At 41.6% G+C, this 26,862-nt stretch overlaps 1 protein-coding gene across 1 annotated transcript in view; it reads left to right on the top strand.

Annotated features, from left to right (window-relative positions):
- smyd3 (SET and MYND domain containing 3) overlaps nucleotides 1-26,862 on the top strand; it is a 949,011-nt gene that overhangs the window by 281,390 nt on the left and 640,759 nt on the right. The window contains exon 4 of the mRNA XM_069930861.1: nucleotides 7,655-7,712. Within this exon, the coding sequence (XP_069786962.1) occupies nucleotides 7,655-7,712 (58 nt within the window). The remainder of the gene's footprint in view (nucleotides 1-7,654; nucleotides 7,713-26,862) is intronic.

The following is a 26,862-nucleotide window of genomic DNA, read 5'->3' as shown; positions in this document are numbered from 1 at the left end:
CAACAAGAACCTTCCTGAGTGGTAACCATTTACCTGTTAAGCACCAAAGCCTGGTGAACTTTATGAATGCTAACTTCTGTGTACAGTACAAGAATTACCTGCAACCGGTGAGGTTGGACTGTGAACTAAAGAACTTTGCTGAACTTACACACCCATTACACACACATGTGTTTAGAATTAGAAGGGGGTTAAGTGAGTCAATAGAGATAAGTTGAAGTTTGATTCTATTTTCATGTTCAAAGATAGTTAAAAGCAACTTTTGTTTAAGTAACCCTTAGTCGTGGTGCATATCTATTGGTGCTGGGTTTTGGGGTCCTCCGAGCCCGTAACACTATGCAAGGAAATGCTCCAGAAGATACATGAAGGGCATCTTGGTGAGGAAAAATGCAAATGTGGAGCTTGAGAGGTGATGCATTGGCCAAGAATGAACTAAGACACATCCAGTCACTGCTTCATGCAAAATATGCCTTACCTATAGTCCAAAGCAGCAAGCAGAACCACTTACACCACCCCCTGTACCAGACAGGCTGTACTTCAAAGTTGGAGTAGATTTGTTTGACTGTAATGGGAAGAGTAGCAGACTATTTTTCCAATTACCCAGAGGTAGCAACACAGCAGTCAACATCCTGCAAAATGGTTATCACTTATGTTTGTGACATGTAGTGGTATCAGACAATGGTCCACTATTTTTGAGCAGCGAACTTGAGTCTTTTGCCAATACTTGGGGATTTCAACACACGTTCAAGCCCACATCACCCAAAGTCTAATGGCCTTGCAGAGAGTTCTATCAAGGTGGTGAAGAGCCTCATGAAGAAAACGCATGATGGACAAGAGGATTTCCACTCTAGAATGGCCTTTCTCCTGCCCAAATGCTGATGGGTCGACACATATGGACCAACCCTCCAATGAATGAAAATCTGTTGATGCCTAAAGGAGCAAGACAAGGTCAAACAGGCTAAAGTGGAAGAGAAAGTAGAACAGAAAGAGTATCGTGACAAGACTGTGAAAAGCCGACCACTCCTGAAGCCTGGAGTTCCAGTGCAAATCCACGATCACAATTCTGGCACATGGGCCATGCAGGGATATGTGCAAAAGGAAATAGATTCACATTCCTACCAGATCCAGACAGAGGGAGGGGCACCTCTGAGAATGGATCTACGACCACAAGCTCCAAACCGGGTTCGTGACCCGCCACCTGTCAGTACACAAAAGGGGCAGCACATGTAGAAAAGGAACATGTTGTTCAGAGTTCACAGAAAGGCACAAATGCAAGTAGATCACCAGTGGAAACACATACCAGATCAAAAAGGACTGTTAAACCACCTCAGAAACTGATTGAAAGCTGCTGAGTGGAAAGAGACTGGCCACGGAATGTAGATTCCCTTGTTATGTAGACATGGTATTGTGTTCATGTTTTTTTATAAAGGGGGAAAATCTGTTATTCTGTGTGTGAATAATAAAGAACTGTATTTCCCAGTAGGCAATGCGCACGCTTGGCGTGGGAACAAAAAGTTGTTTAAGGACTAAAACCACGCAAGGTTGTTCTTCTTTAAGGAACAAACATAACACTTGATACCAGAGGTTTTACTGTTGATCCTTTCAGTTTAAGCTGCCTTGCCAATTGGCTCTATCATTGTGTTTTCATTTGATTGAAATAGTTCGGATAAAGGCCGTGCAAAGCTTGGGGCAATTTTGGAACTCAATGATATTAACAGTCCTGCCCACTCTAGTACTTGCCTGCCCTCACTTTCTCTAAATAACAGGAGGTTGATTGAAGGAAACATTCTTGAAGCTCTGATAAAACCACTCCAGCATGCTCTGTGCAACTCTCGCTAAACATGGCAAGGAATGTTTGCTGTGGAGAAGAGCAACGAGATTACTGGCGTTATAAACATCAACAGAGCATTTGTTCATACTCTATCCTTTCCCCTTTCAGTTTCATTCACTTTCACATTTGCTGACAAACCGACATGTCCTCTGTCCCACTGAAGTTCATGCTCTCTGTCTCATTCATACTTGCTTACATGTATTTATTCCCTCAGACACTCATGCACTTCCCAAGTTCTTCTTTGAATCTGCCTTTAGTTGTATCTCTTCTTCTATCATTCCATTGATTTACTGTTTTCTTACTTGTTTCATTTCCCTACACTGAATATTGAAGCAATTGACAAATTTTAATTAAAAAAAAATTAGACCTACAGCACGATAACGACCCCTATACATTTTCTGAAGTGTAGGAGGAAATCCCACGCAGACATGGGAACGTACAAAATTGTTACAGACAGCGCTGGATTCGAACCTGGGTTGCTGACGCTGTAATAGCATTACGCTAACTACAACTTTAACGGTGCCACCCAGATTTAGACATACACAGGCCCTTCCAGCCCACGAGCCCGTGCCGCCAAAACCCCCAATTGACCGACAATCCCCGCACGTTTTGAAGCGTGGGAGGAAATCATAGCACCCAAGCACACACGAGAAGAACGTACAGAGTCCTCACAAAGAGCGCCGGATTTGAACACATGTTGCTGGCCTTGTAATAGCATTGCACTAACTGCTCTGCTAAGCATGCACCCCGCCGCTAACTGTGCCGTCCAAGTTTTGCAACCTGTGTATAAACGAAACCCATAGAAGCAGGAATTTAGAAGACGCATTGTTATTATTTTTATAGGAATACATTTTGTTCAGCTGTTTCCTCCCTCCACATCCCACTATGCATTTTCATGATTTCCATTGCTCAAAGGCTAACAGATAAATGTTGTGATCAGTAATTAAAGAAGGCACAGTTTCATTGCCATATGATTTCACTGTAATCGGGCTTGGACACAAAGGTACAAGTAGAAATGGTAATGATTTCAATTCTATTGTAAGCAGGCCTCTGATTGGCAGTTCAATGGATCAGAAAGATCTGATATAATAATGTCCTCAATAAGTACAAATACTTTTCTAAACTGATGCATAAAACAAATAACTGATGAAGTGATTCACATGAGAGAAAGATAAATGTTCTTCAATGAGAATTCAACTTTAATTATAATTCAGATGAGCAGGGAGCCCTCAATTATTAGTGCTCCTTTCTAGTTGGCAACATATCGTCTGAAACTGTTGTTCAACTTGAACCAGGATTAGGATGTTTTGCTTTATAATTAAAAACAAAAAGCTGGACATAATGAGCAGATCAGGCAGCATCTGTGAAGAATTATTTCAGTTCAACGCATATTCTCAAGTTTAGGACTAAATGGAAATCAAAGGTATTTTAAGCTGTAATGGGTACAGCCAGGTGAAGAGAACAAAGGAAATATCTGCGATAGGTTGAGACCGATAGAAACTGAACGGCAGAAGTAGCGGTGGTGCTCGCTTAGTTATTGCTGGTCCGTTTGAAGAAGATGGTATTGGTTGAAAAATCAAAGTTGGTCAGAACACAACGAAAATGCAGCGAATTTTATGCAGCATTTCAGTTCATGGACGGACGGTAAGGATGAAAGGTAGATTTTTTTTGTGTTGTAAATTTTAACTACTTTTAAAAATACAAAGCTTATACGGTAAAACCCCTATTATCCAGAATTCAAGCAACTGGCAAAAAAATCCCTGCAAGTTTAAAATTGCCATATGTTGCTGTTCACCAATCCACTCAACACACAATCTCAAGCAAGTGGAAAATACACTTATCTACCATCTACCAATCCCCGCATACCAGGGGTTTTACTGTATTTTAAATTGATACATAAACAGATCACATCAGTTTACATGCTGTCTTATTTTTAACAGTTGCTTCCACAGAGTTATTCTGGATTAAATTGCCTATCTGTGTGTGGAATGCTGACCTTTGGCCATGCTGGTTTAGATTGATATGTCTGGTTTTGTAATTCCCAGTTAAGGAGAGAGGAGAATAAATCAACTAGGTACTGGTTTGATAGCTATCCAACTGTCTCTGTTGTAAGAATGCATATGAGGATGTATAAATGGACAAAAAAAAATCAGCCTTTCATAATGTTGGGATATCTCAAACTGCTTGGCAATCAGTTAGCCATTATCGAAGTGTGACCCTTGAATGAAACACATGGACCAATTAATGAGCATCAGGATCCCAAGAGCAGTAAATTGAGTCGTCCTGATTGAAGGATAAATATTGGTCAGAAATCCAGGGAGAACTACTTTACTCATTTTGAAATTCCGAAGTATACATTTTTGGCAGATGGCTGTCAGTTTAACATCCCCAGTGAAAGAGACTGAGAATCAGGAAAAGATGAAGCATGGTGTGATCTTCTCTCCAGTTGTGAATGGTAGAATCAATCCAGAAGGAATGGGTAACATTCATTAAACAGAGAGAGTTTGTAGACAGCTGCAACAAGTAATCAGGAAGGTAAATGGAATGTTGGCCTTTATTGCGAAGGGAGTGGAGTAGAAAGAGGATTGGTGAGATCACAGAATGCTCTCTGTAGTTCGGATGTACTTGCCTTGTGAGGATTCACTGCGCTGATTTCTGGGATGAAGGGGGTTATCTTCTGAGGAAAGTGTGAGAAGGTGGGGCCTACGTGTTTATGTTTAGCACAATTGGAGGTGGATTTATTAAAATATACAAGATTCTGAGGGGGCTTGAAATTAAAAATATACAGAGTGGAAAAAGGGGAATCCAGAACACATTTTCCAAGTCACGTACAATGTCCTTGATAATGTTTGGGATAAAGACACTTTTTTCCTTTATTTACCCCTGTGTTCCACAGTTTTAAATGTGAAATCAGACCATTTACATATGATTAAAATGCACCTTCCAGATTTTATTAAAGGCTGTTTGTATGCATTTTGGTTTGACTGAACTCAGATTTACCACGTGGTCCTGGCCACTGATCCGCCCATCCGAGCTCCCGACACCCAGAATGTGGACTTACCACCCGTTCAAGGCCGCCCTTCCATCCGAGCTCCTGATGCCCTAACTCTCACCTAGGCCCAGGCAGCCTTCCCATCAGGACAACCGACGCCTCGAACGCGGAATCTCGCCCAGGCCTGGCTGCCCACCCATCCAAGCTCCCGACGGCCCAACCGCGGACTCTCGCCTAGACCCCGGCTGCCTGTCCCTCCGAGCTCCCAACTCCTCGAACGTGGACACTTACCTAAGCCCTGGTTGCCCACCCATCCAAGCTCCCGACACCCCAAACGACGCAGGTACTTACTGTGGTTAGAAATAGTATGCATGTAATAGTTGAGCCCCTAAATTTTACCTGAAAAATGGGTCCACAAATTTCTCCTATTACACACGTGGACTTTTTGATTTTGGCAACTAATACAAATTAACAATTTAAAAACTACATACATGAATAAATATTATTATGTTCATGTATTTCTTAACATTTATCTAATTTTTTGCAAAAAAAATGCATGTAAGAATAAAAGTGCGTTTGTAATTTTTTTTAATGTCTTGAGGCTTTCAGACGTCTGAACCTTATTGTATGAGGCTCGTACGTTAAGGAAATTTTGCTACTCCTGGTGTATAGGGTGCACTGTGTGTCTATGCATGCACTATGGTCTGCAGATGCACTGTTTGGTTGGGCTGTATTTCTATATGTACAATCAGATGATAATGAATTTGAACTTGAATTTTGACTGTTGCCCAAATAGCTGTGGAGATAGCCATTGAACATATTTAGGGTAGAAATGGCAAATATTTAAGCTTTCAGATCAAATTACAGATTTATTTTCAGACCTCAGGTGGGCGCGTGGCCAGGGCTTCGGCAAGAGTCCATCGCCAAGGTATCAAGAGCTCTGGTGGGTATGTGGCCTGGACCAAAAATAGAGGGTTAACATTGTTATGAGCCCAGAGGATCCCAAAACCCAGCAGCAATAGATATTCACCAAGACAAACGGTTACTTAAACAAAAGTTGCTTTTAATTATCTTTAAACATGCAAACAGAATCACACTTTAACTTATCACTATTGATGTAACTAACCTAACATAAACCCCTTCTAATTCTAAACGCACATGTATGTAACGTGTGTGTAAGTTCAAAAAAGTTCTTTGGTTTACAGTCCAATTTCATTTCTCATTCCTCCAAGTTCACTGGTTGCAGGCAATTCTTATACTGTGCACGGAATTTAGCATTTATAAAGTTCATCAGGCTTTGGTGCTTGAAAGGTAAATGGTTACCGCTCAGGAAGGTTCTTGTCGGTTTTCAGAGAGAGATTTGTTGTTCCAGGACATCCACAACTGATGTACGTCCATCAGCCACTTCAAAGTCTTGCTGATGAAACTTGCCCCTTCAGGGTTCTCCAGATGATAACCTCTTTCTTTCAGGTTACCACAGAGTTCCTTTTTATTTCCAAGTGAAACATTAAACAGCCAGTCCTCTCCTCTTGCATGAACCACAAAGGCTTTGACCAGGCTGTCTTCCAAATGGGGTTTTCCACAAGCTTGCCATCTTGTCCTGTTCCAGTCCCAATTGCTGATACTGACTGTAACACTGTTGAAGTGATCTCTGTGTGTGTGTCTCTCTCTCACTGAGAAAAAGCCTGTTTGACTCTCTTTGCTTACAAAACCCCATGACCCTCTGAGAACAGCTCTAGACAATCTGCAGCTCCAACAAGATCTTTCATCTGTTGCCTTTTTGTAAACAACAATCCATTAGTGAAGTCTCTTGGGCACTCTCCAAATCTCTTGCAAAAGATGTGGGGCCGATATATCTAGCATTAACAGAGCTACAGTAATTCAAATAAGATCTGTTTTAAAGTGTTTGCATGTGACCTACTCTAACAAACCTTTCCCAATTTATCTCCCAAAAACATACCTATGTACTCTGTCACGACTCTGATTCTTTTTCCTATGGGTGAGGATTAATTACCATTGATTGGTAGTGCAAAAATTTTTACTCAAGGAGATATATATACATGTAAACAAATAAAGAAATGTAAAGAATCTGACTACAATGCAGAGAGAAAAAAAATCAATAAAATGCAAGAGTCCTTAACTGAGTCTGATGGTGGAGGGGTAGCAGCTGTTCCTGAACCTGGTGGTGCAAGTCTCGTGGTACTTGTATCTCTTTCCTAATGGCGACAGTGAGAACAAAGCATGTGCTGGGTGGTGTAGATCCTTGATAATTGCTGCTGCTCTCTGAAAGCAGCATTCCCTGTAGATGTACTCAATCGCGAGGAGGGTTTTTTCCTGTGTTGCCCTTGGTGTTATCACTACTTTTGGAGGGTTTTCCACTCAGGGGTATTGGTGTCCCTGTACCAGACCATGATGCAGCCGGTCAGCACACTGCACAACTGTTAAAATCTGCCATGGTTTCCGATATCATACCAAATGTCGGCAAACTCCTGAGGAAGTAGAGGCACTGACATGCTTTCTTCACGATGCCATTAGTGTGTTGGGTCCAGGAAAGATCCTCCGAGGTAGTGACTTTGAAGAATTTAAATTTTCTCACCCTCTCCACCTGACCCCCCCCCCCCCCCCCCCCACCCCCCCTAATGAGCATGACAAGGGGCCTCAAGATAGAAGGGGAAAGCGGAGTTGACGCCAACATTAAATAGGTCACGGTCTTTCTGAATGGCTGAGCAGGATGGAGTGGCTTCTGTTTCCTGTGTTCAAGCAACAAGATGTGTCTTCAGGGTAATGAGAAGATGGATAAATTCCTTATTAAATGATCTGTACTTGTTTCACAGATAACTGGGTCAGCCTGCTCTTCAGAGGAGTTGTATTCTTTGTCAGACCTTCAATCCAGTAAGTACCTGGTTCTGTTCTTTGGTCTAAGCTCTGTTAGGTGCCAATGCAGTTGGTGATAAAATTCAGCAATATGAGGGGTTGGAATTGGTTGGGGGTGTGGAGTGGTGGTGTGGCTTGTGGGAAAAGGGTGAAATCATGTTGAAGTTAGAGTTTAGTGATGCTTAAGTAACTCAACAACCTGCTTAATTCTGTTGAGGGCAGAGATATTCTTTCCAATCACATTTCACTTATTTGCATGCAATGCTCCAAAGTGCTGGAGAAACTCAGCAGGTCACACGGCATCCATGGGAAGTAAAGGGTAACCAATGTTTTGGGGTTGGGCCCTTCATCAAAGTATGGAAAAATGTTGGTAGATGTGGTCACAAAGGCAGGAGGTGATCGGTGGGGAAGGGAGAGAGGGAACAGCATTAATCAAGGAGAGGAGGGATGACTGGGTGAATAGAGAGGGGGGAGGAGAACTGCGAGGGGGAAGGGAAGGAGGGAGGGGGAAGTGGAGAGCAGGTTAGCAGATGCTGATGTTAATGCCCTCTGGCTGGAGAGGGGTCAGATGGAAAATCAGGTGTTGTTCCTCCAATTTGTGGGTGGTCTTGGCGGGATAGTACATATGGCCATGGGCAGCATGTGAATATGGGAGTGTGACACAGAACTGAGATGGTTGGCTACTGGGAGGTCTCTGTTACTGGTGCAGAATGGACAGAACGAAGGTGCTCAGTGAAGTGATCTCCCAGTCTGTGCCCAGATTCTCTAAAGTAGAAAAGGCCACAAAGGGAGCACCAGATGCAGTAAATCAGTCCTGTGGGTACACGTGAAGTGTTGCTTCACTTGAAAGGCCTGTTTATGGCCCCAGACCATGGTGAGGGAGGAGATGTTGGCGCTAGTGTGGCATCTCCTGTGGCCACAGGGGAAGGTACCAGGTTGAGGGGAGGGGTGATTTGTGGGGAGGGATGAGTATATGAGGGAGTCATGGAGGGAGTGGTCCCTATGGAAGGCAAAGAGAGGAGGAGAGGGGAAGATGTGACTGGTGGTGGGATCCTGTTTTAAGTTCTGGAAATTCTGGAGGATAATGTGTTGGATGTGAAGGCTGGTGGGGTGGTAGGTGAGGATGAGGGGGATTCTATGTTTGTTGTGTCTGGGGGCAGAGGGGCCAAGGCAGATGAGCGGAAAATGGAGGAGATGTGGGTGAGGGCCAAGTGTGTGGAAGATGGTGGATATTTCAGAAGATCTGGACTGGAAGACCTCATCTTGGGAATAGATGCGGCAGAGACAGAGAAATTGAGAGAAGGGGACAGAATCCTTGCAGGGGATCGGATGTGAGGAAGTGTAGTCCAGGTGGTTGTGGCAGTTGGTGGGTTTGTGATAAATGTCAGTGGAAAATTGTCTCCTGAGATGGAGGCAGAAAGATCCAGGAAGGGAAGAGCATTGACAGAGATGGACCAGTTGAGTTTGAGATCAGGATGGAAGTCGGGACAGATGTGAATATGGTAGGGTGACACAGAACTATCCCATCAAGACTACCTACAAGTTGGAGTAACAACACCTAATTTTCCATTTGAGCACTCTCCAGCCAGATGGCATTAACATTAACTTTTCACATTTTTGTTAACATGTTCTCCTCTTCCCACTTCCCCTTCCTTTCCCCTTTCCAGTTCTTCTCCCCCATTCTCTCTCTATTCACTCAACCATCCCTCCTACCTCTTGATCGTTGCTGTCCCCTCCCTCCCTTCTCAGAATCAAAATTTATTGTCATGAACAAATCATAAAATTCGTTGTTTTATGCCAGCGTCACAGTTCAGCCATTAATATTATGAACCATCTTACAATATTACTATAAAAAATAAAATAAATAATAACAATAACAGTCCACAAAAAGAAAGGCAGTGTCTATGGTTCATTGATTATTCAGGAATCTGATGGCAGTGGGGAAAAAGCTGTCCTTGTGCCACTGAGGGCTCATCTTTAGGTTCCTGTACCTTTTTCCCCAATGGTAGCAGAATGAAGAGGCCATGGCCTGGGTGGTAGGGGTCCTTGAGGATGGACCCTCATGTCGATGCCCTCAATGGAGTGAAGTCTAGTGCTTGTGATGTCGCTGGCTGAGTTAACAACCCTCTGGAGTGTTTCCTTGTCTTGAGATTTCACACCTCCATACTAGACAGTGATGGAACCAGCCAGAATGCTCTCCACAGAACACCTGTAGAAGTTTTCGAGAGTCTCAGTGTCATACCAAATCTCCTCAAACACCTCACAAAGTATAGCTGGTGGTGAGCCTTCTCCATGATTGCATCAACATGGAGGCTCCAGGAGGAGTCACGTGATGGAGTAGTAGCCGGTAGGAGAATACCAGCCTTCTCCAGAAAAGAAGGAAAAAAGTAAAGAAAAAGCAAAGCCCCAGACACACAAATCACAACAAATAAAAAATAAAGGTGTGGAGGAAATGGCACCAAAGAAAGAAAAGCCAAAAACAACGGGAAGAAAAGAAGGAAAGACGTCGGGAGAGAAAGGTGAAGACCTCACCTATACTAAGAAGCAGGGACCCGCCGTGGAAAGAGGAGCCCACTCCCTGAGATCAGTGGAAACCCCGCAGGGTTGCGACCCACTGAACGCAGGACTGCAAAGATGGCTCACGGAGCCAAACAGAGGTACGTACGACAAAGACAACACCGACGGGAGGGGGGACCAGCTGTGGAGTGGAACTCCACAGCTTGAACAGCTGAGAAAGACACGACAGCAGGGCTCCCAGTGGGAAGATATAGAAAATAACAGGAACGGGAGGGAGGAGAATTTAAAAAGGAAATCAGAGACACAGCAGATGACCAGCTCAGAAGAAGAGGACCAACATCAAGACACCATAAAAAAAAATACCCAGCAAACTGACACAAACAGCCCAACAAGAAAGTCAGAAGAGACACAGATACAAGGAAGAGAGATAGAGGACACAGGTCCTGAAGCGGACACAGGGGAGGAGGAGGGAGAGCATCAAGCTCTGCACAGAGAAACAGAAGTTATATGTGAAGATAAAAGTCTTTTCTGGAGGGGGCTGGGTGGGAGAGAATAACAGACACCGCGAAATCAGTTGACGCTTGCGAGTGGGTTTGCAATCCAAATGGAGAGGGAGTTGTGGTTGCCTGGCAAGGGACAAGGGGCAACTCAGAGAGGGGGGGTACATTTGGGGTTAAGGGAATTTTAGATGTGGGAATAGTGAAAATATTTTATGTTTTAGAAGTGTTCAAAAAAAGAAAACGGAAATGGATAAGGAGGAAAGGTGGTGGTGATGAAGTGGAAATGAGAGGTAAACATAGTATGAAATGGCCATGTTGAACTATATGACTAGAAATATTAATGGAATACATAACCAAATCAAAAGGAAGAGGCTATTAAATTTACTGAAGAAATAAAAAAATTGATATAGCATTCGTGCAGGAAACACATCTAACTGAAGTGTAGCTATATTAATCAATAAAAATGTACCAATCAAAATAGAGGAGGAAATAATAGATGCAGCAGGGAGGTATGTAATGATAAAATGTCAGATATATTCAGAATTTTGGAATTTGCTCAATGTATATGCACCTAATGAAGAGGATCAAAAATTTATGCAAGATATCTTTTTGAAGATTGCAGATACGCAGGGGAATATACTGATAGGAGGGGACTTTAACCTTAATTTGGACTCAAAGATAGATAAAACTGGAAAAAAGACTAATAGAAAGAACAAAGTAACCAAATTTATGGTTAAATCGATGCAGGAAATGCAACTTTTGGATATATGGAGGAGACAACACCCAAAGGAGAACGAATACTCATATTATTCAGGTAGACATAAAACATACTCAAGGACGGACCTGTTCCTGTTGTCAGCCCACATCCAAGGGAGAGTTAGAAAAATGGAATATAAAGCTAGATTGTTATCGGATCACTCACCCCTGTTATTAGCAATAGAGCTGGAGGACATCCCACCGAGAACGTGTAGATGGAGATTAAACTCCATGCTACTTAAAAGACAGGATTTTAGAGAATTCATTGAGCGCCAAATTAAAATGTACTTTGAAATAAATACGGAATCAGTGAAAGATAAATTTATACTATGGGATGCAATGAAAGCGTTCATCAGAGGGCAGATAATAAGTTATGTAACTAAGATGAAGAAGGACTACAATCAGGAAATAGAACAGCTGGAAAGGGAAATAGCAAGTACAGAAAAAGAACCAGCAACAAGGGAAGATACAACAAAAAGAAGAGAATTGGTGGACAGAAAAATAAAATATGAAACACTACAAACATACAAGGTGGAGAAGAACATAATGAAGACAAAGCAGAAGTATTATGAGCTAGGAGAAAAAACGCACAAAATACTAGCTTGGCAGCTTAAGACAGAACAAACTAAAAGAACGGTATTGGCATCAAGGAAAAAGGAAAAACAAATTACATATAACCCAACGGAGATCAATGAAAACTTCAAGGAATTCTACGAGCAACTATATTGAACTGAGAACGAAGGGAAAGAAGACAAAATAGATGAGTTTCTAGCTAAAATTAAACTACTGAAATTGCAAGAAGAGGAGCAAAATAAATTAATAAAATCATTTGAAATAGGGGAAATACAGGATATATTAAAAAAACTACTGAACAATAAAATGCCGGGAGAGGACAGACTCCCAATAGAATTCTATAAAACATTTAAAGACTTATTAATTCCTCCTCTCCTGGAAGTAATGAATCAGATTGAAGAAACACAAAACATGCCAGATTCATGCAAAACGGCAATAATTACAATAATACCAAAGACGGGGAAAGATCCACTAACACCAGCATCGTATAAACCAATATCTCTACTTAACACAGATTATAAGATAATAGCAAAATTATTAGCAAACAGATTGGCCGACTGTTTACCAAAAATAGTAAAACTAGATCAAACTGGATTTATTAAGAAAAGACGAACAACAGACAATATCTGTAAGTTCATTAACTTAATCCATGCAGTACAAGGAAACAAGACGCCAACAGTGGCAGTTGCCTTAGACGCAGAGAAAGCCTTTGACACAGTAGAATGGAATTATTTATTCAAAGTACTACAGAGGTTCAACCTACCAGAGAAATATTAATTGGATTAAAGCATTATATAAGGGACCATTGGCGAAGGTGACAGTAAATGGATATATATCAAACCAATTTAAATTAAGCAGGTCATCTAGGCAGGGATGTCCACTATCTCCCTCACTGTTTGCATTAGCTATAGAACCACTGTCAGAACTGATAAGAACAGAAAATAAAATAGGAGGGATAAAAATAAAAGAGAAAGAATATAAATTCAGTCTATTTGCAGATGACGTCATAGTATAGTTAATAGAACCAGAAATATCAATAAAAGAATTACATAGGAAATTGAAGGAATATGGAGACGTATCGGGGTACAAAATCAAAGCAAATAAAAGTGAAGTGATGCCAATAAATAATGTGGATTTTGCAAAGTTTAAGAAAGAATCACCATTTAGATGGCAAACACAAGCAATCTGTTACCTAGGTATACAACTAGATAATAATCTAGGCCATCTATACAAACTAAATTATCAGCAACTTACACTGATAGGAAGGGTAAATTGCATTAAAATGAATATCTTCCCAAGGATACAATACCTATTCCAATCGTTACCAATTCACCTAACAGAGAAATTCTTCAAGGAGCTAAAGAAAATAATAAGGAAATTCTTATGTTAAGGGGGAAACCGAAGATAGCGCTAGATAAATTAACAGAATGGTACAAACAAGGGGGATTACAGCTACCAAAGTTTAAGAATTATTATGGAGCAGCACAATTAAGATACCTATCAGATTTTTATCAAACAAGGGAAAAACCAGATTGGACCAGATTAGAGCTAGATAAAATAGGGGAGAAGGTACCTGTATATATACTATTTAAGTGGGATGAAAAGCATAGGAATTCACCAGTACTGCACCATCTGCTCAACATTTGGAAGAAGATTCACGTAGAAAGGAATAAAACAAATTATCAACTACCAAAATTAATATTTACGCAAAACCAACTAATCCCTTTCACAATAGATAACCTTTCCTTTAGAGAATGGGAGAGAAAAGGGATCAAAAGAATAGAAAATTGTTTTTCGGGAAATAATTTATTATCTTTTGAACAAATGAAGTACAAATATGGTATAACTCACAGTACAATGTTTGCATACCACCAACTGAAAACCTACTTGAAGGACAAATTGGGAAGCAGAGGTTACCAGAAGGAAGCAATTTTGATTATGTGATTGCAGACACAATGATAATTAAAAGATTTATAACAAACATGTACATCAAACTGCAAGAGAAAGAGAACGAGGAAACAAGCTGTAAACCCAAACAAAAATGGGAACAAGATCTAAACATAAATAGATTGGGAGATGGGGAAGTCCAGAGAGACCTAGGGGTTCTTGTGCACCAGTCACTGAAGGCGAGCATGCAGGTACAGCAGGCGGTTAAAAAGTTAAATGGTATGTTAGCCTTCATATCAAGAGGGTTTGAGTATAGAAATAAGGATACCTTACTGCAGCTGTACAGGGCCTTGGTGAGACCCCACCTGGAGTATTGTGTGCAGTTTTGGTCACCTTATCTAAGGAAGGATGTTCTTGCAATGGAGGGAGTGCAGAGGCAATTCACCAAGCTGATACCTGGAATGGCAGGAATGACTTATGAGGAAAGATTGCGCAATTTGGGATTGTACTCGCTGGAGTTTAGAAGATTGAGAGGGGATCTCATAGAGACGTATAAAATTCTGGCAGGACTGGACAGAATGGATGCGGAAGGGATGTTTCCAATGGTGGGGGAGTCCAGAACCCAGGGCCATGATTCGAGGATAATAGGCAAACCATTTAGAACTGAGATGAGGAGGAATTTCTTTACCCAGAGGGTGCTGAATCTGTGGAATTCATTGCCACAGAGAGCAGTAGAGGCAGGTTCATTGAATATATTTAAGAGGGAAGTAGATATTTCTTCAGTATAAGGGAATTAGGGGTTACGGAGAGAAGGCAGGGACGGGGTACTGAACTTTAAGATCAGCCATGATCTCGTTGAATGGCGGAGCAGGCTCGAAGGGCCGAATGACCTACTCCTGCACCTATCTTCTATGTTTCTATAAAGAATGAAACATGGGAAAAGCTATGCTCCGGAACTATGAGAAATACAATAAACACGAGGTTACGCATGATACAATATAATTGGTTACTCAGGCTATACACCACGCCCCAAAAGTTAAATAAATGGGACCCAACAGTATCAGACAGATGTTTTCGCTGTAAGAAGGAAACGGGAACAACAGTACATGCAATTTGGGCATGTGAGAAAGTGGAAAAGTTTTGGGAAGAGCTAAACCAGTTATTAAATAAAATCACAAAAAGCAACATACCAAAAAATCCAGAGATCTTTCTTCAAAGTAATATAAGAAGTAAAGAACTTGGACTCGATTTAAATGGAGCACAAAAAAGATTTATTATGATAGCCTTAGCTGTAGCAAAAAAATGTATAACGTCAACCTGGAAATTAGAAGAGAGCCTGAGAATACAGCAATGGTACATAGAAATGAATAAATGTATTCCATTGGAAAAAATAACATATAATTTAAGAAATAACATCACAGTATTCAAACAAATTTGGGAACTGTACATGGAACACAACAGAGAAGTCCTCCCGTGGACCTCCACCACCTGAAATGACAGAAGGAGAAGAAGACGAAATGAACTGACCCAGTGTGTAAAAGTAGATGACACAAATTTCTTGTATATTTTCATTGTGTGATGACATTGTTTAATGGGTTTAATGTATCATATATGTTGAACGTTGAGTGGGTGGGGAGGGGGTGAAGGAGGGAGGGAAGGGAGGGAAGGGAGGGGGAAAAAGGGGAGAAAATGACACTCTGTATATTCAAGAGGGAAATGTTTGTTTGTATTTTGGTCAGTATGGTTCATAGTGTGAAAAATAAAAAATTTAAAAAAAAACATGGAGGCTCCAGGACAGATCCTTGGAGATGTGGCACCCAGGAATTTGAAGTTCTTGAGCCTCTTTACTAATAAGCCCTCGATGACTGGGTCCTCCTGAAGTTCACAATCATTTTCTTGCTTTTGATAATGTTGAATGCAAGGTTATTGATGTGACACCACTCAACGAACTGATCTGTCTCCCTCCTGAATGCTTTCTCATTGCCGTTTATCATTCTACTGACAATTGTGGTGCCATTTGCAAACTTGTAGAAACCATTGGTATCCTGCCTGGCCACACAGTCATGGGTGTATAATAAGTAGGGCAACCTTGGGGTGCACCTGTGCTGATGATCAGAGAGGAGGAGACATTGCTTCCAATTCGTACTGACTGTGGTCTTCCGATGATGAAGTCAAGGCTCCACTTATCACCTCCTGCCTTTGCAACCACTACTCTTTTGCTCAGATGCCTACCAACATTTTTCATACCTTGATGAGGGGTTCAAGCCCGAAACGTCAGTTATGTATTTTTACCTTTGCTGCATAGAGGGGCACTGCTTGATTTGCTGAGTTTCACCAGCGTTGAGCTTCTTTTTCAACCACGGTGTCTGCAGATGTTCGTGTTTTACTTCTACCTCTTTTATACCCTCACCAATGGAGCAATTACACACACCTGAGTGTCACAAACACTCATGAAGCCAAATGTCCCAAACATTATGATGCCCTGAAATGGGTGACCTGAGTGTCACAAACACTCATGAAGCCAAATGTCCCAAACATTATGATGCCCTGAAATGGGTGAACTTTGTAAAAAAAAAGTGCTTTAATTTCTTCATGGTCAAACCAAAATGTATACAAATAACTTTGAATAAAATCTGAAATTGTTTGATTCCAAATCTGAAGCTGTGGAGCACAGGTGAAAATAAAGGAAAAAAAAATGTCTTTGCCCCAAATATTATGAAGGGCACTGCATATCCCTTATCTATATGTCTTTTATGTCTTATGTGTTTGCAGACTTGTGCAATTAGATGAGAAATAAACTTGATCTTGAATTAAATAATTGCAGAGGTGCCTTGCATGTGATATCTTAGATGATGTCAATGCTGGGCCAGAATTTAAGTTTGCAGATTTTTTTGCAGGGGGCAGCCACAGGTGTCTTTAATATAATGGGCTGGTTGTATTCATGCGTGGTCATCTTCTTGAGTTGCACTGTTTTTTAGATGACTATTGGGAAGATATTATGTGCCTGCGTGTCTCCTCTTCCACTTTCACATGCCCACATCAATGAGAGAAACGGACCAAAGGCCCTGCAGGCTTCTGGGGGGTAAATTACATTGCATTCGTTCAGTCATTTAGCTCAGATCTTTGGTTTATAACAAGCAAAACCAGCCATGTTATTATTAAAGGGAGCACTCTCAGAATCTAACAGCTAGATGGAACGTCTTCAACCTCCGTCTCCAGTGCATATTTTGGGAAATGATACAATAAAAAAAAATCACTGGACACTTGCTTAGCTAACACAATGGGGTGATATAACGTCTCACGGTCTATTAGGTTGTTTGGAAGTTGAATTGGATGAAGAATCCTTCAGCCCCCCACCTGTGACAGAACATTCACATTTGCAGATGCTGAATGATTAAATTGATTTTCTCTGTAACTCTCCAACTTTGGCACATTCTTCAGTTTCATTGATCATCAGTGATCTCCTGGCGAGAAAGCTATTTTGCACCTTGCATGTTAGATTGTGGTGTTACGAGCCCAAAGGACCCCCAAAACCCAGCAGCAATAGACATTCACCAAGACAAGTAGTTACTTAAACAAAAGTTCCTTTTAATGAACTTTAACCATGAAAACAGTATTAAACTTTAACTTATCTCTATTAACTTAACTAACCCAACTTATCCCCATTCTAATTCTAAGCGTACGTGTATGTGATATTTGGTTCACCGTTCAACCTCACTTCCCCTTCTTCCAAGTTCACTGGTTTTAGGCAATTCTTGTACTGTGCACAGAATTTAACATGTATAAAGTTCACCAGGCTTTGGTGCTCGAAAGGTAAATGTTTATCACACAGGGAGGTTCTTTTGAGGTTTGCAGAGAGAGATTTGTTGTTCCAGGATTTCCACAACTGAGGTACCACCATGAGTCACCTCAATGTCTTGCTGATGAAACTTGCCCCATCAGGGTTCTCCAGATGATAACCTCTTTCTTTCAAGCTATCACAGAGTTCCTTTCTGTTCCACTTATTCCAAGAGAAACATCAGACAGATAGCACTTCCAGCCATTTGCCACTCTGGAGCTTTCTGTTTCAGTTCCAACAAGCTTTTTCTGTATGCTTCAACTGTGACTGTTCAATCTCTCTCTCTTCCTCTTCCAACTGTTAGAAACCCTATGTGACTCTCTCACTTGCCACAAACCCCCCACCTTCTCCAGCAAACTAAGCCTTCTGCTCCCATCTGTTATCTTAGGTAAACAAACTTCTCAGGAGTGACCCTTCTGTGCCTTTTGCAGAAAGGTCAGCAGCCTTGTAAAAATGTTTAACACAGACGACCTGTCTCCAGTCAATTCATTTGATGACATAATTTTGATTAGTACCTACTTGTGAAATGTGCATAGCATTCTCCATAGTTTCTGTAAAGTTCACTGAATATGAATTGTTCATTATTTCAAATAAAATTTGTTTTAAAATGTATGTGTGTTTATAACCTTTCCAAAATTCTCCCAATATTTATCTACATTACAATTGAAATTTGTGAGGAGCGGCTAGTTTTCATCTCAGTGAGGCAGTTCAAATTGAAATCTTCATCTTGAATTTTGAATATAATTTTGTTTAGTTTTTCCAGTTGAGTTTTCTGTTGTAAAGAGTAGGAAAACAAACACCAGGTTGGAAGTATGTACGAATATTAATGTGGTAAAACATTCAAAGTTGCTTCACAGTAACAGTAACCTATTGAGGCTGTCGTGTGACTGAACATGTTGGGAAAGTTTACTCAATTAACCTGGATAGGAAGTAGGGTCAAGTCATGTTTGTCATCTGATTGTACAAGTACAACCTAACAAAACACGCAGACATATAACCCGAAATAACACAAATAGAACATATGCACGACAAGTATTCATCTATACAAAGAAATAAATATGAGCGTCTCAAATGATTAGTGTGCGCAGTTCCTTTGGACGTTCAGCATTCTCAATGTCCGTGGGAAGAAGCTGTTCCTCAGCCTGGGTCTGATACTCCTGTATTTCTTTCCTGATGGGAGCAGCTGAAAGATGCTGTGTGCAGGGTGGAAGGGGTCCTCAATGATTTTGTGCGCCCTCTTCAGACAACGATCCCGGTAGATCACGTCCATGGGATGCGAGAGACTTAACTGCTCTTCTTTGTCTCTCTTATGGTCCTGTGGATTGACCTCTGATCCATTTCTCTGCATCAACCGTACCCTACTGTGATGCAGTTGGCCAGGACAGCCTGGATAGAGCTCCTGTAGAAGGGTGATATCATGGTGGTCGGTAGCCTTGCCTGCTTCAGTCTTCTCAGGACGTGCAGTCACCATTGTGCCTTCCTCAGAAGTGAGGCGATGTTGAGTGTCCACGATAGGTCACTAGTGAACTCCAAGGAACCTGGTGCTCTCCACTCTCTCTATTGCAGAGATGCTGATGTGTGATGGAGAGTGGTCATGCCTGGTCCTCCCGAAGTCCATGATCGTCTCCTTGTCCATGTTGACAACTTTCTGCTTTGTTTTATGAGTGTATTGTTTATCAGAAACAACACCGGCATATTTCCCCCGAACCGTGCATAGTTATTGTCATAGTTAGGACGGCGCCATTACAGCGTCAGCAACTTGGATTAGAATCTGGCGCTGTCTGTAAGGAGTTTGTATGTTCTCCCTGTGTCTGTGGGGGTGCGCTCCTGTTTCCTTCCCCATTCAAAAAAAACTTGGAGGTTAATTGGTCACATGGGTATATTTGGGCAGCATGGGCTCATGGGACAGAAGAGCTTATTACCATGCTGTATCTCTAAATTAAAAAAAAATTAACCCAAGCAATCAAACACGGATGTGAAAGTTTAAATGTTTTAAGGAGTATCTGGAGAAAGAAGCTAAGAATTTTAGGGAGGAAATTCTGAAGCTTCTGGTTGAGGTAGCTTGGAGACAAGGCAAGAAGTGGGAGATCTAAATCAAGGATGCACGAGCGTCCAGAACTTTTGGAGCATGCACATCTCAGGAGGTTATCTGTCTGGAGTAGCTTACAGAGAAGTGAAGCAAGAGGTCATTTCAGGACAATGATGAGCATTTTAAAATCAAAGCTTTGCCAGGTCACTGTTTTACAGATGTGAAATTATCATTCCGGCTTTAACCCACGTCCTTTAAATATTTTGAATATTTGATTTTCCTTTGAATAAAATATTGCCTCATGAACAAGTTTTCTGTTTGGCTGTGACCTTTTAAAGTTGCTAAAGTCTTTAAAATTTTTTGAGAGGCTCCTTTGGTTCAAATAAGCACTCGGGCAATAGATACGATAGATGGAAATTTCCATTGGTTGGGATGCATAGGAGAAGGGGACATCGTCTAAAAATTAGTCAGGAACGTCAGAAATGAAGTGAAACACAAAAGTTTGCAGACGTTGTGATTGAAGTCAAAGCACAGAAATGCTGGAGGAACTCAGCTGGTCTTGCAGGATTTTGGGCTCAGAGGCTGTTTGTAGATGAGAGCTGCTGCAAACTGCAATGGGTTCTGATCAAACATAAATAGTTCTCTTAATCAATGTTTGTAAATTATTCTGCAGAGCTTGCAAAGGAACAGGTTGCAATTTAATCAATAGCCTCTTTTACATTTGCATTCCACTAAATTGGTCATTCAATGTCCCAGGATAGGGATAGCATTTTTGCTGTTCACACTTGCCCACTTCTAACTGGGACATTGAACACTTTCACACTTGCAAGGAGCCATCCCCAGGGTTAAGACTGCTCTACCTTCTACTGGTGATGTCATGATGCTTTGGTGGACCTGCCCTAAATCCTGATCAATGTATTATGATCTTATATTCGAACAAAATTAATCATGCCTAATTATAACATAATTAAGCTTTATGTGCAGCTCAGTATGAGCCCTTCAGCCCCTGTTGTTCTTGTGCCGACCTTTATAAGGGACTATGGGAAAGTGCTAGCATTAACGGACAACTTTTAAACAGTGTGAGAAAGTTGGTAGTGCTATTGCGCACAATGTATACAGTGTGGAAAATTTGGTAGTGTTATTGTGCACAGTTTAAACAGCGTTGGAAAGTTGGTAGTGCACAAGAGAGAAATATTGTGGGAAAAAGCAGAGAAAGGGCTGGATGCATGGCTGCATGCATGGTGCACTCATGCAGGGGTTTCTCTGCTGCACGGCATTCTGGGAAGGCAGGTCCGCCATCACTTTTACCCCATGGCCTTTATAAATAGTGCACTATAGTGTTACCAACTTTCCCACGCTGTTTAAAAATTGTCTGTTATTGCTATTTATTTCCTCTCTCTCTCCTCTGCTGTGACTTTCCCACAGCAAAGTTTATACCTTCATTTTAATCTTTTCTTCCTTCATGTTCCTGCAGTCATGCTAAAACTTGGGTCATTTCTATTCCAGAATGCAATTGCCTGATCTACATTTGCCTGATTGCAATGCTGGTGTCTCCAGACGCCGGGGATTGTACCAAGGGTCGAGGCTATCAATCCCCAATTGATGACATAATCTCACGCCAGTGTTGAGTAGATTTTGCTTTCACACTAGGCCTTTTTTAGGCCGATTGGCCGTTAATTCCTGGAACCACTTGCAAGTGTGAAAAGGGCCTGATAACTCTTGAAGTAGTTAAAAGTCAAAGTTCATGTCAATTGTTTGTTGCACATAATTTTAATGCAACGATGAGGAACAGGCACAGATTTCATGCAGTGATTGAAGCATTTATGGGAAGTAATTCCTTCTTTATTTTGGTGTCAGTGGGTCTATCCATGTGGAATGAGCCTTTGCAGATTAATTCTGTTGAAATATTACACATAATATGCTTTACTAAGGTAATCTAAAAAGAAGAGACATGATTTAACTCATTTATTTTATAAGAAAGCTAATTGTGAGTGAATTTTATTTCAGAGAAGCTTGATTGCTTTTAAACTTGCTGCAGTCATCAATATATTTTGAACTGTAATTCGAGTAATTAGAATCAATTGTGAATTTTGTAATTTATTTGGAGCGCCTTTTCATCCATGACTGCTATAATTTAACTGATTTAAAAGTTACAAATTCAACACTGTGAGGATGTAAAAAGCAGCATTAGATACGACTGGATGAACACTCGGGAGTTTTTCTTTTGTCCGTTGCTACATTTTTGTGTCCACATACTTGATTTGTGGATAGGTTATTCTTCATTGATAAATGTTGTCAAGAGGGCTGTACAAATTTATGGTAATAATTCACAGGGTTAAACTTCTGCTCACACACGATGTCACCTAAACTTTAAATGGGCCAGTTGACCAGCGGGAAACATACTGACTTAATTTAGTGTAGCTTGAAAGTTTTATGCTGCTTCATTGTAGCTGAGCCTTGGGTTCTCAAAGCGTTTCAATGAGAAATATGTTGGTCAAGGATGACTTCGGGTCCATTGATTTCATTAAAATTTCTTCTAAATATGATTGTCTCTTTCTGGTGTTCAGCTTCAAGGGTTTTGCCAACCATCTATTATGTCATCTGTAACTATTTGTGAATCCTACAGACTCTTGGCAAGAAGTGGGGCGGGGGGTTGGTGGGGGGAAACTGTTTTCTCATGTCAAAGCCCTGGAATCCTGATCCTTTCCCTGCCCAGTGTTTACATGTTTCCAGCAGAAAATGAGAGAATTTGTCTTTTTGACTGACAAAGCTTGGCTTTGTGTTTTAGACAGAGACGTGACAATTTTCTACTTAAGAACTTTTCACATGAAAGGTAAAATGTTTAACGACAAGTGAAACATCTCCTTTATAAACAGTTCTATGACAAGTGATGGTGAGAAAATGCCACTCCCATCCAAAATGCAAATACCCCAAGCAACATTGTCTTTCTGCAATTTTAATTAGGCCAAGCCTCTGGCTGTTTATGTTAATAATTGAGTGATGATTGACAAATCTTTTGGTATTCCACTATCGAAGGTATTGAAATGTTTTAATTGTAGTTGCATTTCCTTTTTGAGCAATGCAGGAGCTTTATGAATCAGGAAAAGAATTTATTCACATGTACATGTGTCACAAAATTCATTGTGCGGCAGCATCACAGGTGCAAAAATTGCTATAAATTACATTCTTAAAAATAAAAAAATTGGTGCAAAAGAGAGAGTGATGTAGTCATGACAGTATATAGATATGTTTTGGGGGGATAAATTGGGACAGGTTTGTTAGTGTAGGTCACATACAAATACTTTAAAACAGATCTTATTTAAAATACTGGAGCTCTGCTCATGCTAGACATGTCGGCCCCAGAACCTGTGCAAAAGCTTTGGAGCTTGCCCAAGAGACTTCACTAATGGATTGTTGCTTACAAAAAGTCAACAGGTGAAAGAACTTGTCGGGGGCCGCAGACTGTCTGGAGGGGAACTTGCTGTTCTTGGAAGGCCATGTTTTACAGTCAGCAGCAGCAGCTAGGACTGGAACAGGACAAGCTGGCAAGCTTGTGGAAATACTCCATTTGGAAGTCGGGTTGTGAGTGCTTAGTTCAGCCTGGTCAAAGACCTTGTGGTTCATGCAAGAGGAGAGGACTGGCTGCCTAATGTTTCTCTTGAAATAAGAGAAACAAAAAGGAACTCTGTGGTGACCTGAAAGGAAGAGGTTGCCCCTGATGGGGCAAGTTTTTTCAGCAAGACACTGAAGTGGCTGATTAATAAAGGAATCAGTTGTGGGTGTCCAGCGTTCAACAAATCTCTCTCTTAAAACTGACAAGAACCTTCCTGAGTGTCTTTCAAGCACCGAAGCCTGGTGAACTTTATAAATGTTCAATTCTGTGCCAGAATTGCCTGCAACCAGTGAACTTGGAGGAATGAGAAGTGAGATTGGACTGTGAATCAAATAACTTTTCTGAACTTACACACACAGATTATATATAGGTACGCTTAGAATTAGAAGGGGGTTGTTAGGTTAGTTAAGTCGATAGTGATAAGTTAAAGTATGATTCTGTTTTCATGTTTAAAGATAATTAAAAGCAACTTTTGTTTAAGTAACCATTTTTCTTGGTGAATATCTATTTCTGCTGGGTTTTGGGGTCCTCTGGGGTCATAACATAGTGTTCATTGTTCATTCAGAAATCTGATGGCGGGAGGAAGGATCTGTTTTCCTAATGTTGGGTGTTCATCGTCAGGCTTCCTTCCTGACAATAGGATGGGGGTCCTTGAGGATAGAGGCTCTTTTATTGAGACACCGCTTCTTGTAGATGTCCTTAAGGGAGTGAAGACTGATGCCCATGATGGCACTGGCTGAGTTGACAATTCCATATCCTCTTCCTGTCCTGTGCATTGGCACCTCCATACCAGGCAATGATGCAACCAACTGTAGAAATTTGTAAGAGTCTTTGGTGACATAACAAAATTCCTCAAACTCATAATGAAGTATAGCCACTGGCGAGACTTCTTCATGATGGCATCGACTGAAGGCCCCAGGATAGATCTTCAGAGATGTAGACTCCCCTGAATTAGAAGTTCTTTACCCTTTCCAGTGATGACCTCTCGATGAAGACTGGCTTGTGTTGTTGTTGTGACACCATTCATCTTGTTGATTGATATCCCTTCTGTTGCTTTCCCGTGATATCACCAGCAAATTTGGAGATGGCATTTGATTGGTACCAAGCCACACAGTCATGGATGTGCAATGAGTAGAGCAATGGGTTAAGCACGCATTCTTGAAGGTGCACCTGTGTTGATTGTCAGTGGGGGGAGGAGGAAAGGAGAGGCAAGGGGAAGGGGAACAGGGCCAGCAGGCAAGCGATCGTAAGTGGTTACAGGTGAGAAGGCAGTAGAGGAAAAAAGCAGAGAAGATTTACTAAGATGTTGCCAGGACTTCAAAAACCGAGTTCCAGGGAAAGATTAAACAGGGTAGGACTTTATTTCCTGGAGCATAAAAGAATGAGAGGAAATTTGATAGAGGTATACAAAGTTATGAGGGGGATAGACAGGGATTTATTCACTGAGGTGAGGTGAGAACCTGGGTTAAAGGAAAGTTTAGGGGGAACTTCTTCACACAGAGAGTGGTGGGATTGAGGAACAAGCAGCCAGCGAACTCAATTTTCATATTTAAAAAAAGTTTGGACACGTACATCAATGGGAGGAGTATGGAGGGCTATGGACTGGGTGCACGTTAGTGGGACTAGGCAGAAAAGGCACAGACCAGAAGGGCCAAAGGGCTGTAATGTTTTATGTTCTAATTGATGGCTGGAGAGGGGTTAGCTTTGTGAATGGAGAGGGAAATGTCTGGAGGAAAGGAGACAGAGGGATAGGGAAACACAGAGAGACAGGGGAGGGGCCAAATGGAAACTGGAGCAGTCGACGTTCATGCCATCTGGTTGGACAGTACCCAGAGGAGGCATTAGAGGCTGTGCCTCCAATCTTGACTGGACTGCTACTCTGTCATCTCTGCTACATCTAAACCCTGGAATTTCCCATTTAACACCTTCACCACTGGACTACAGTGGTTCAATGAAGTGGAAATTAGCCATGGTCAATAAATGCGGCAATGGCGCATGTAAACTATATATTTGATATCTTCTGTGATAAAATACTTTGAGAGGTTGGTCACAGCCAGAATTAGCTCCTACCTAAGTCAAGACCTGGACCCACTACAATTCACTTATTGCCATAATCGCTCCACAGCAGATGCAATCTTACTGGCTCTCCACTCAGCCTTGGATCACATAGATAACAGTAACACTTACATCAGGCTGCTTTTCATCGATTACAGCTCAGCTTTCAACACCTTCGTTCCCCCCCCCATCAGTACTAGTCGGCAAGTCCTGGGCCTCTGCACCTCCCTCTGCAACTGGATCCTTGATTTCCTCATCGGAAGACCAGTCAATGCAAATCGGTAACAGCTCCACCTCACTGACAATCAACACAGGTGCACCTTCAAGGATGCGTGCTTAACTCATTGCTCTACTCACTGCACATCCATGACTGTGTGGCTTGGTACCAATCAAATGCCATCTCCAAATTTGCTGGTGATATCACGGGAAAGCAACAGAAGGGATATCAATCAACAAGATGAATGGTGTCACACAACAACACAAAAGCAGGTGCCTAACCTGCTTTTAGCTCATACCTTGACGAAGGGCTCAGGCCCTGAAACATTGTTTCCTAAGGATGCTGCAAGACCTGGTGAGCACTTTGTGTATTAAACTACATTCACAGCATTTTTTGACTTTCTTGATTCACTGTCTTTGAATCTGGTTGTGTGTGATTTTACACTTTTAAATTTTCTTCCCAACAGCAGGAGGGAGAAAAGTGTGGCTGGGCTGAGATGAGTCCTTCTATATCCTGGCTGCTTTTCCGAGGCGTGGATGGAGTCGATGGAGGGAACAGAGATTTGTGTGATGATCTGAACTCTGGTCACAATTTCTGCGGTTTCTTGCAGTCTTGGGCAGAGCAGCATTCGCAACACAATGTGAAACACTGCATCCTTTGTGCACCAGGAGTGGAAGGGCTGAATGTTTAGGGTGGGGCATGAGCTGTCAATCACATAGATGGATTTCTTGTGGATGGAGTTGAGCTTCTTGAGTTGGAGCTACATATATTCAGCCAGGTGGAGGGTATTCCATCACAGAGCTGCCTTGTGCATTGTGGATGGTTGAAAGGGTTTGAACAGTAAGGAAGAGAGCACCACCTGATTTTCCATCTGGGAACTCTCCAACCAGATAACATTAACATCAACTTCTCTAATTTCTCCCTCTCTTCCCCAATCCTCTGTCTTCTTTCCTCCAGCTCTCAACCCCTCTTCCCTCTCCATTCACAGAGCCTTCCCCTCTCCCCCTGCTTGCTGGTGTGTCCTCCCTCCTTTATCCACCTGTTACCTCCTGCTTGTGAGACTCTGCTCCTCCCCATGACCCTCCCCCCACCATTTTGATCGGACGCCTGCCCACATTTTGTTCATAGCTTGATGATGGGATCAAGCTTGAATCGTTAGTTATGTATCTTTATTTTTGCTATA

Source organism: Narcine bancroftii, chromosome 4, assembly GCF_036971445.1.
Source record: "Narcine bancroftii isolate sNarBan1 chromosome 4, sNarBan1.hap1, whole genome shotgun sequence".
Classification (NCBI taxonomy): domain Eukaryota; kingdom Metazoa; phylum Chordata; class Chondrichthyes; order Torpediniformes; family Narcinidae; genus Narcine; species Narcine bancroftii.
Note: the sequence above shows the minus strand (reverse complement) of the source record. Positions and strands in the feature narration are given on the sequence as shown.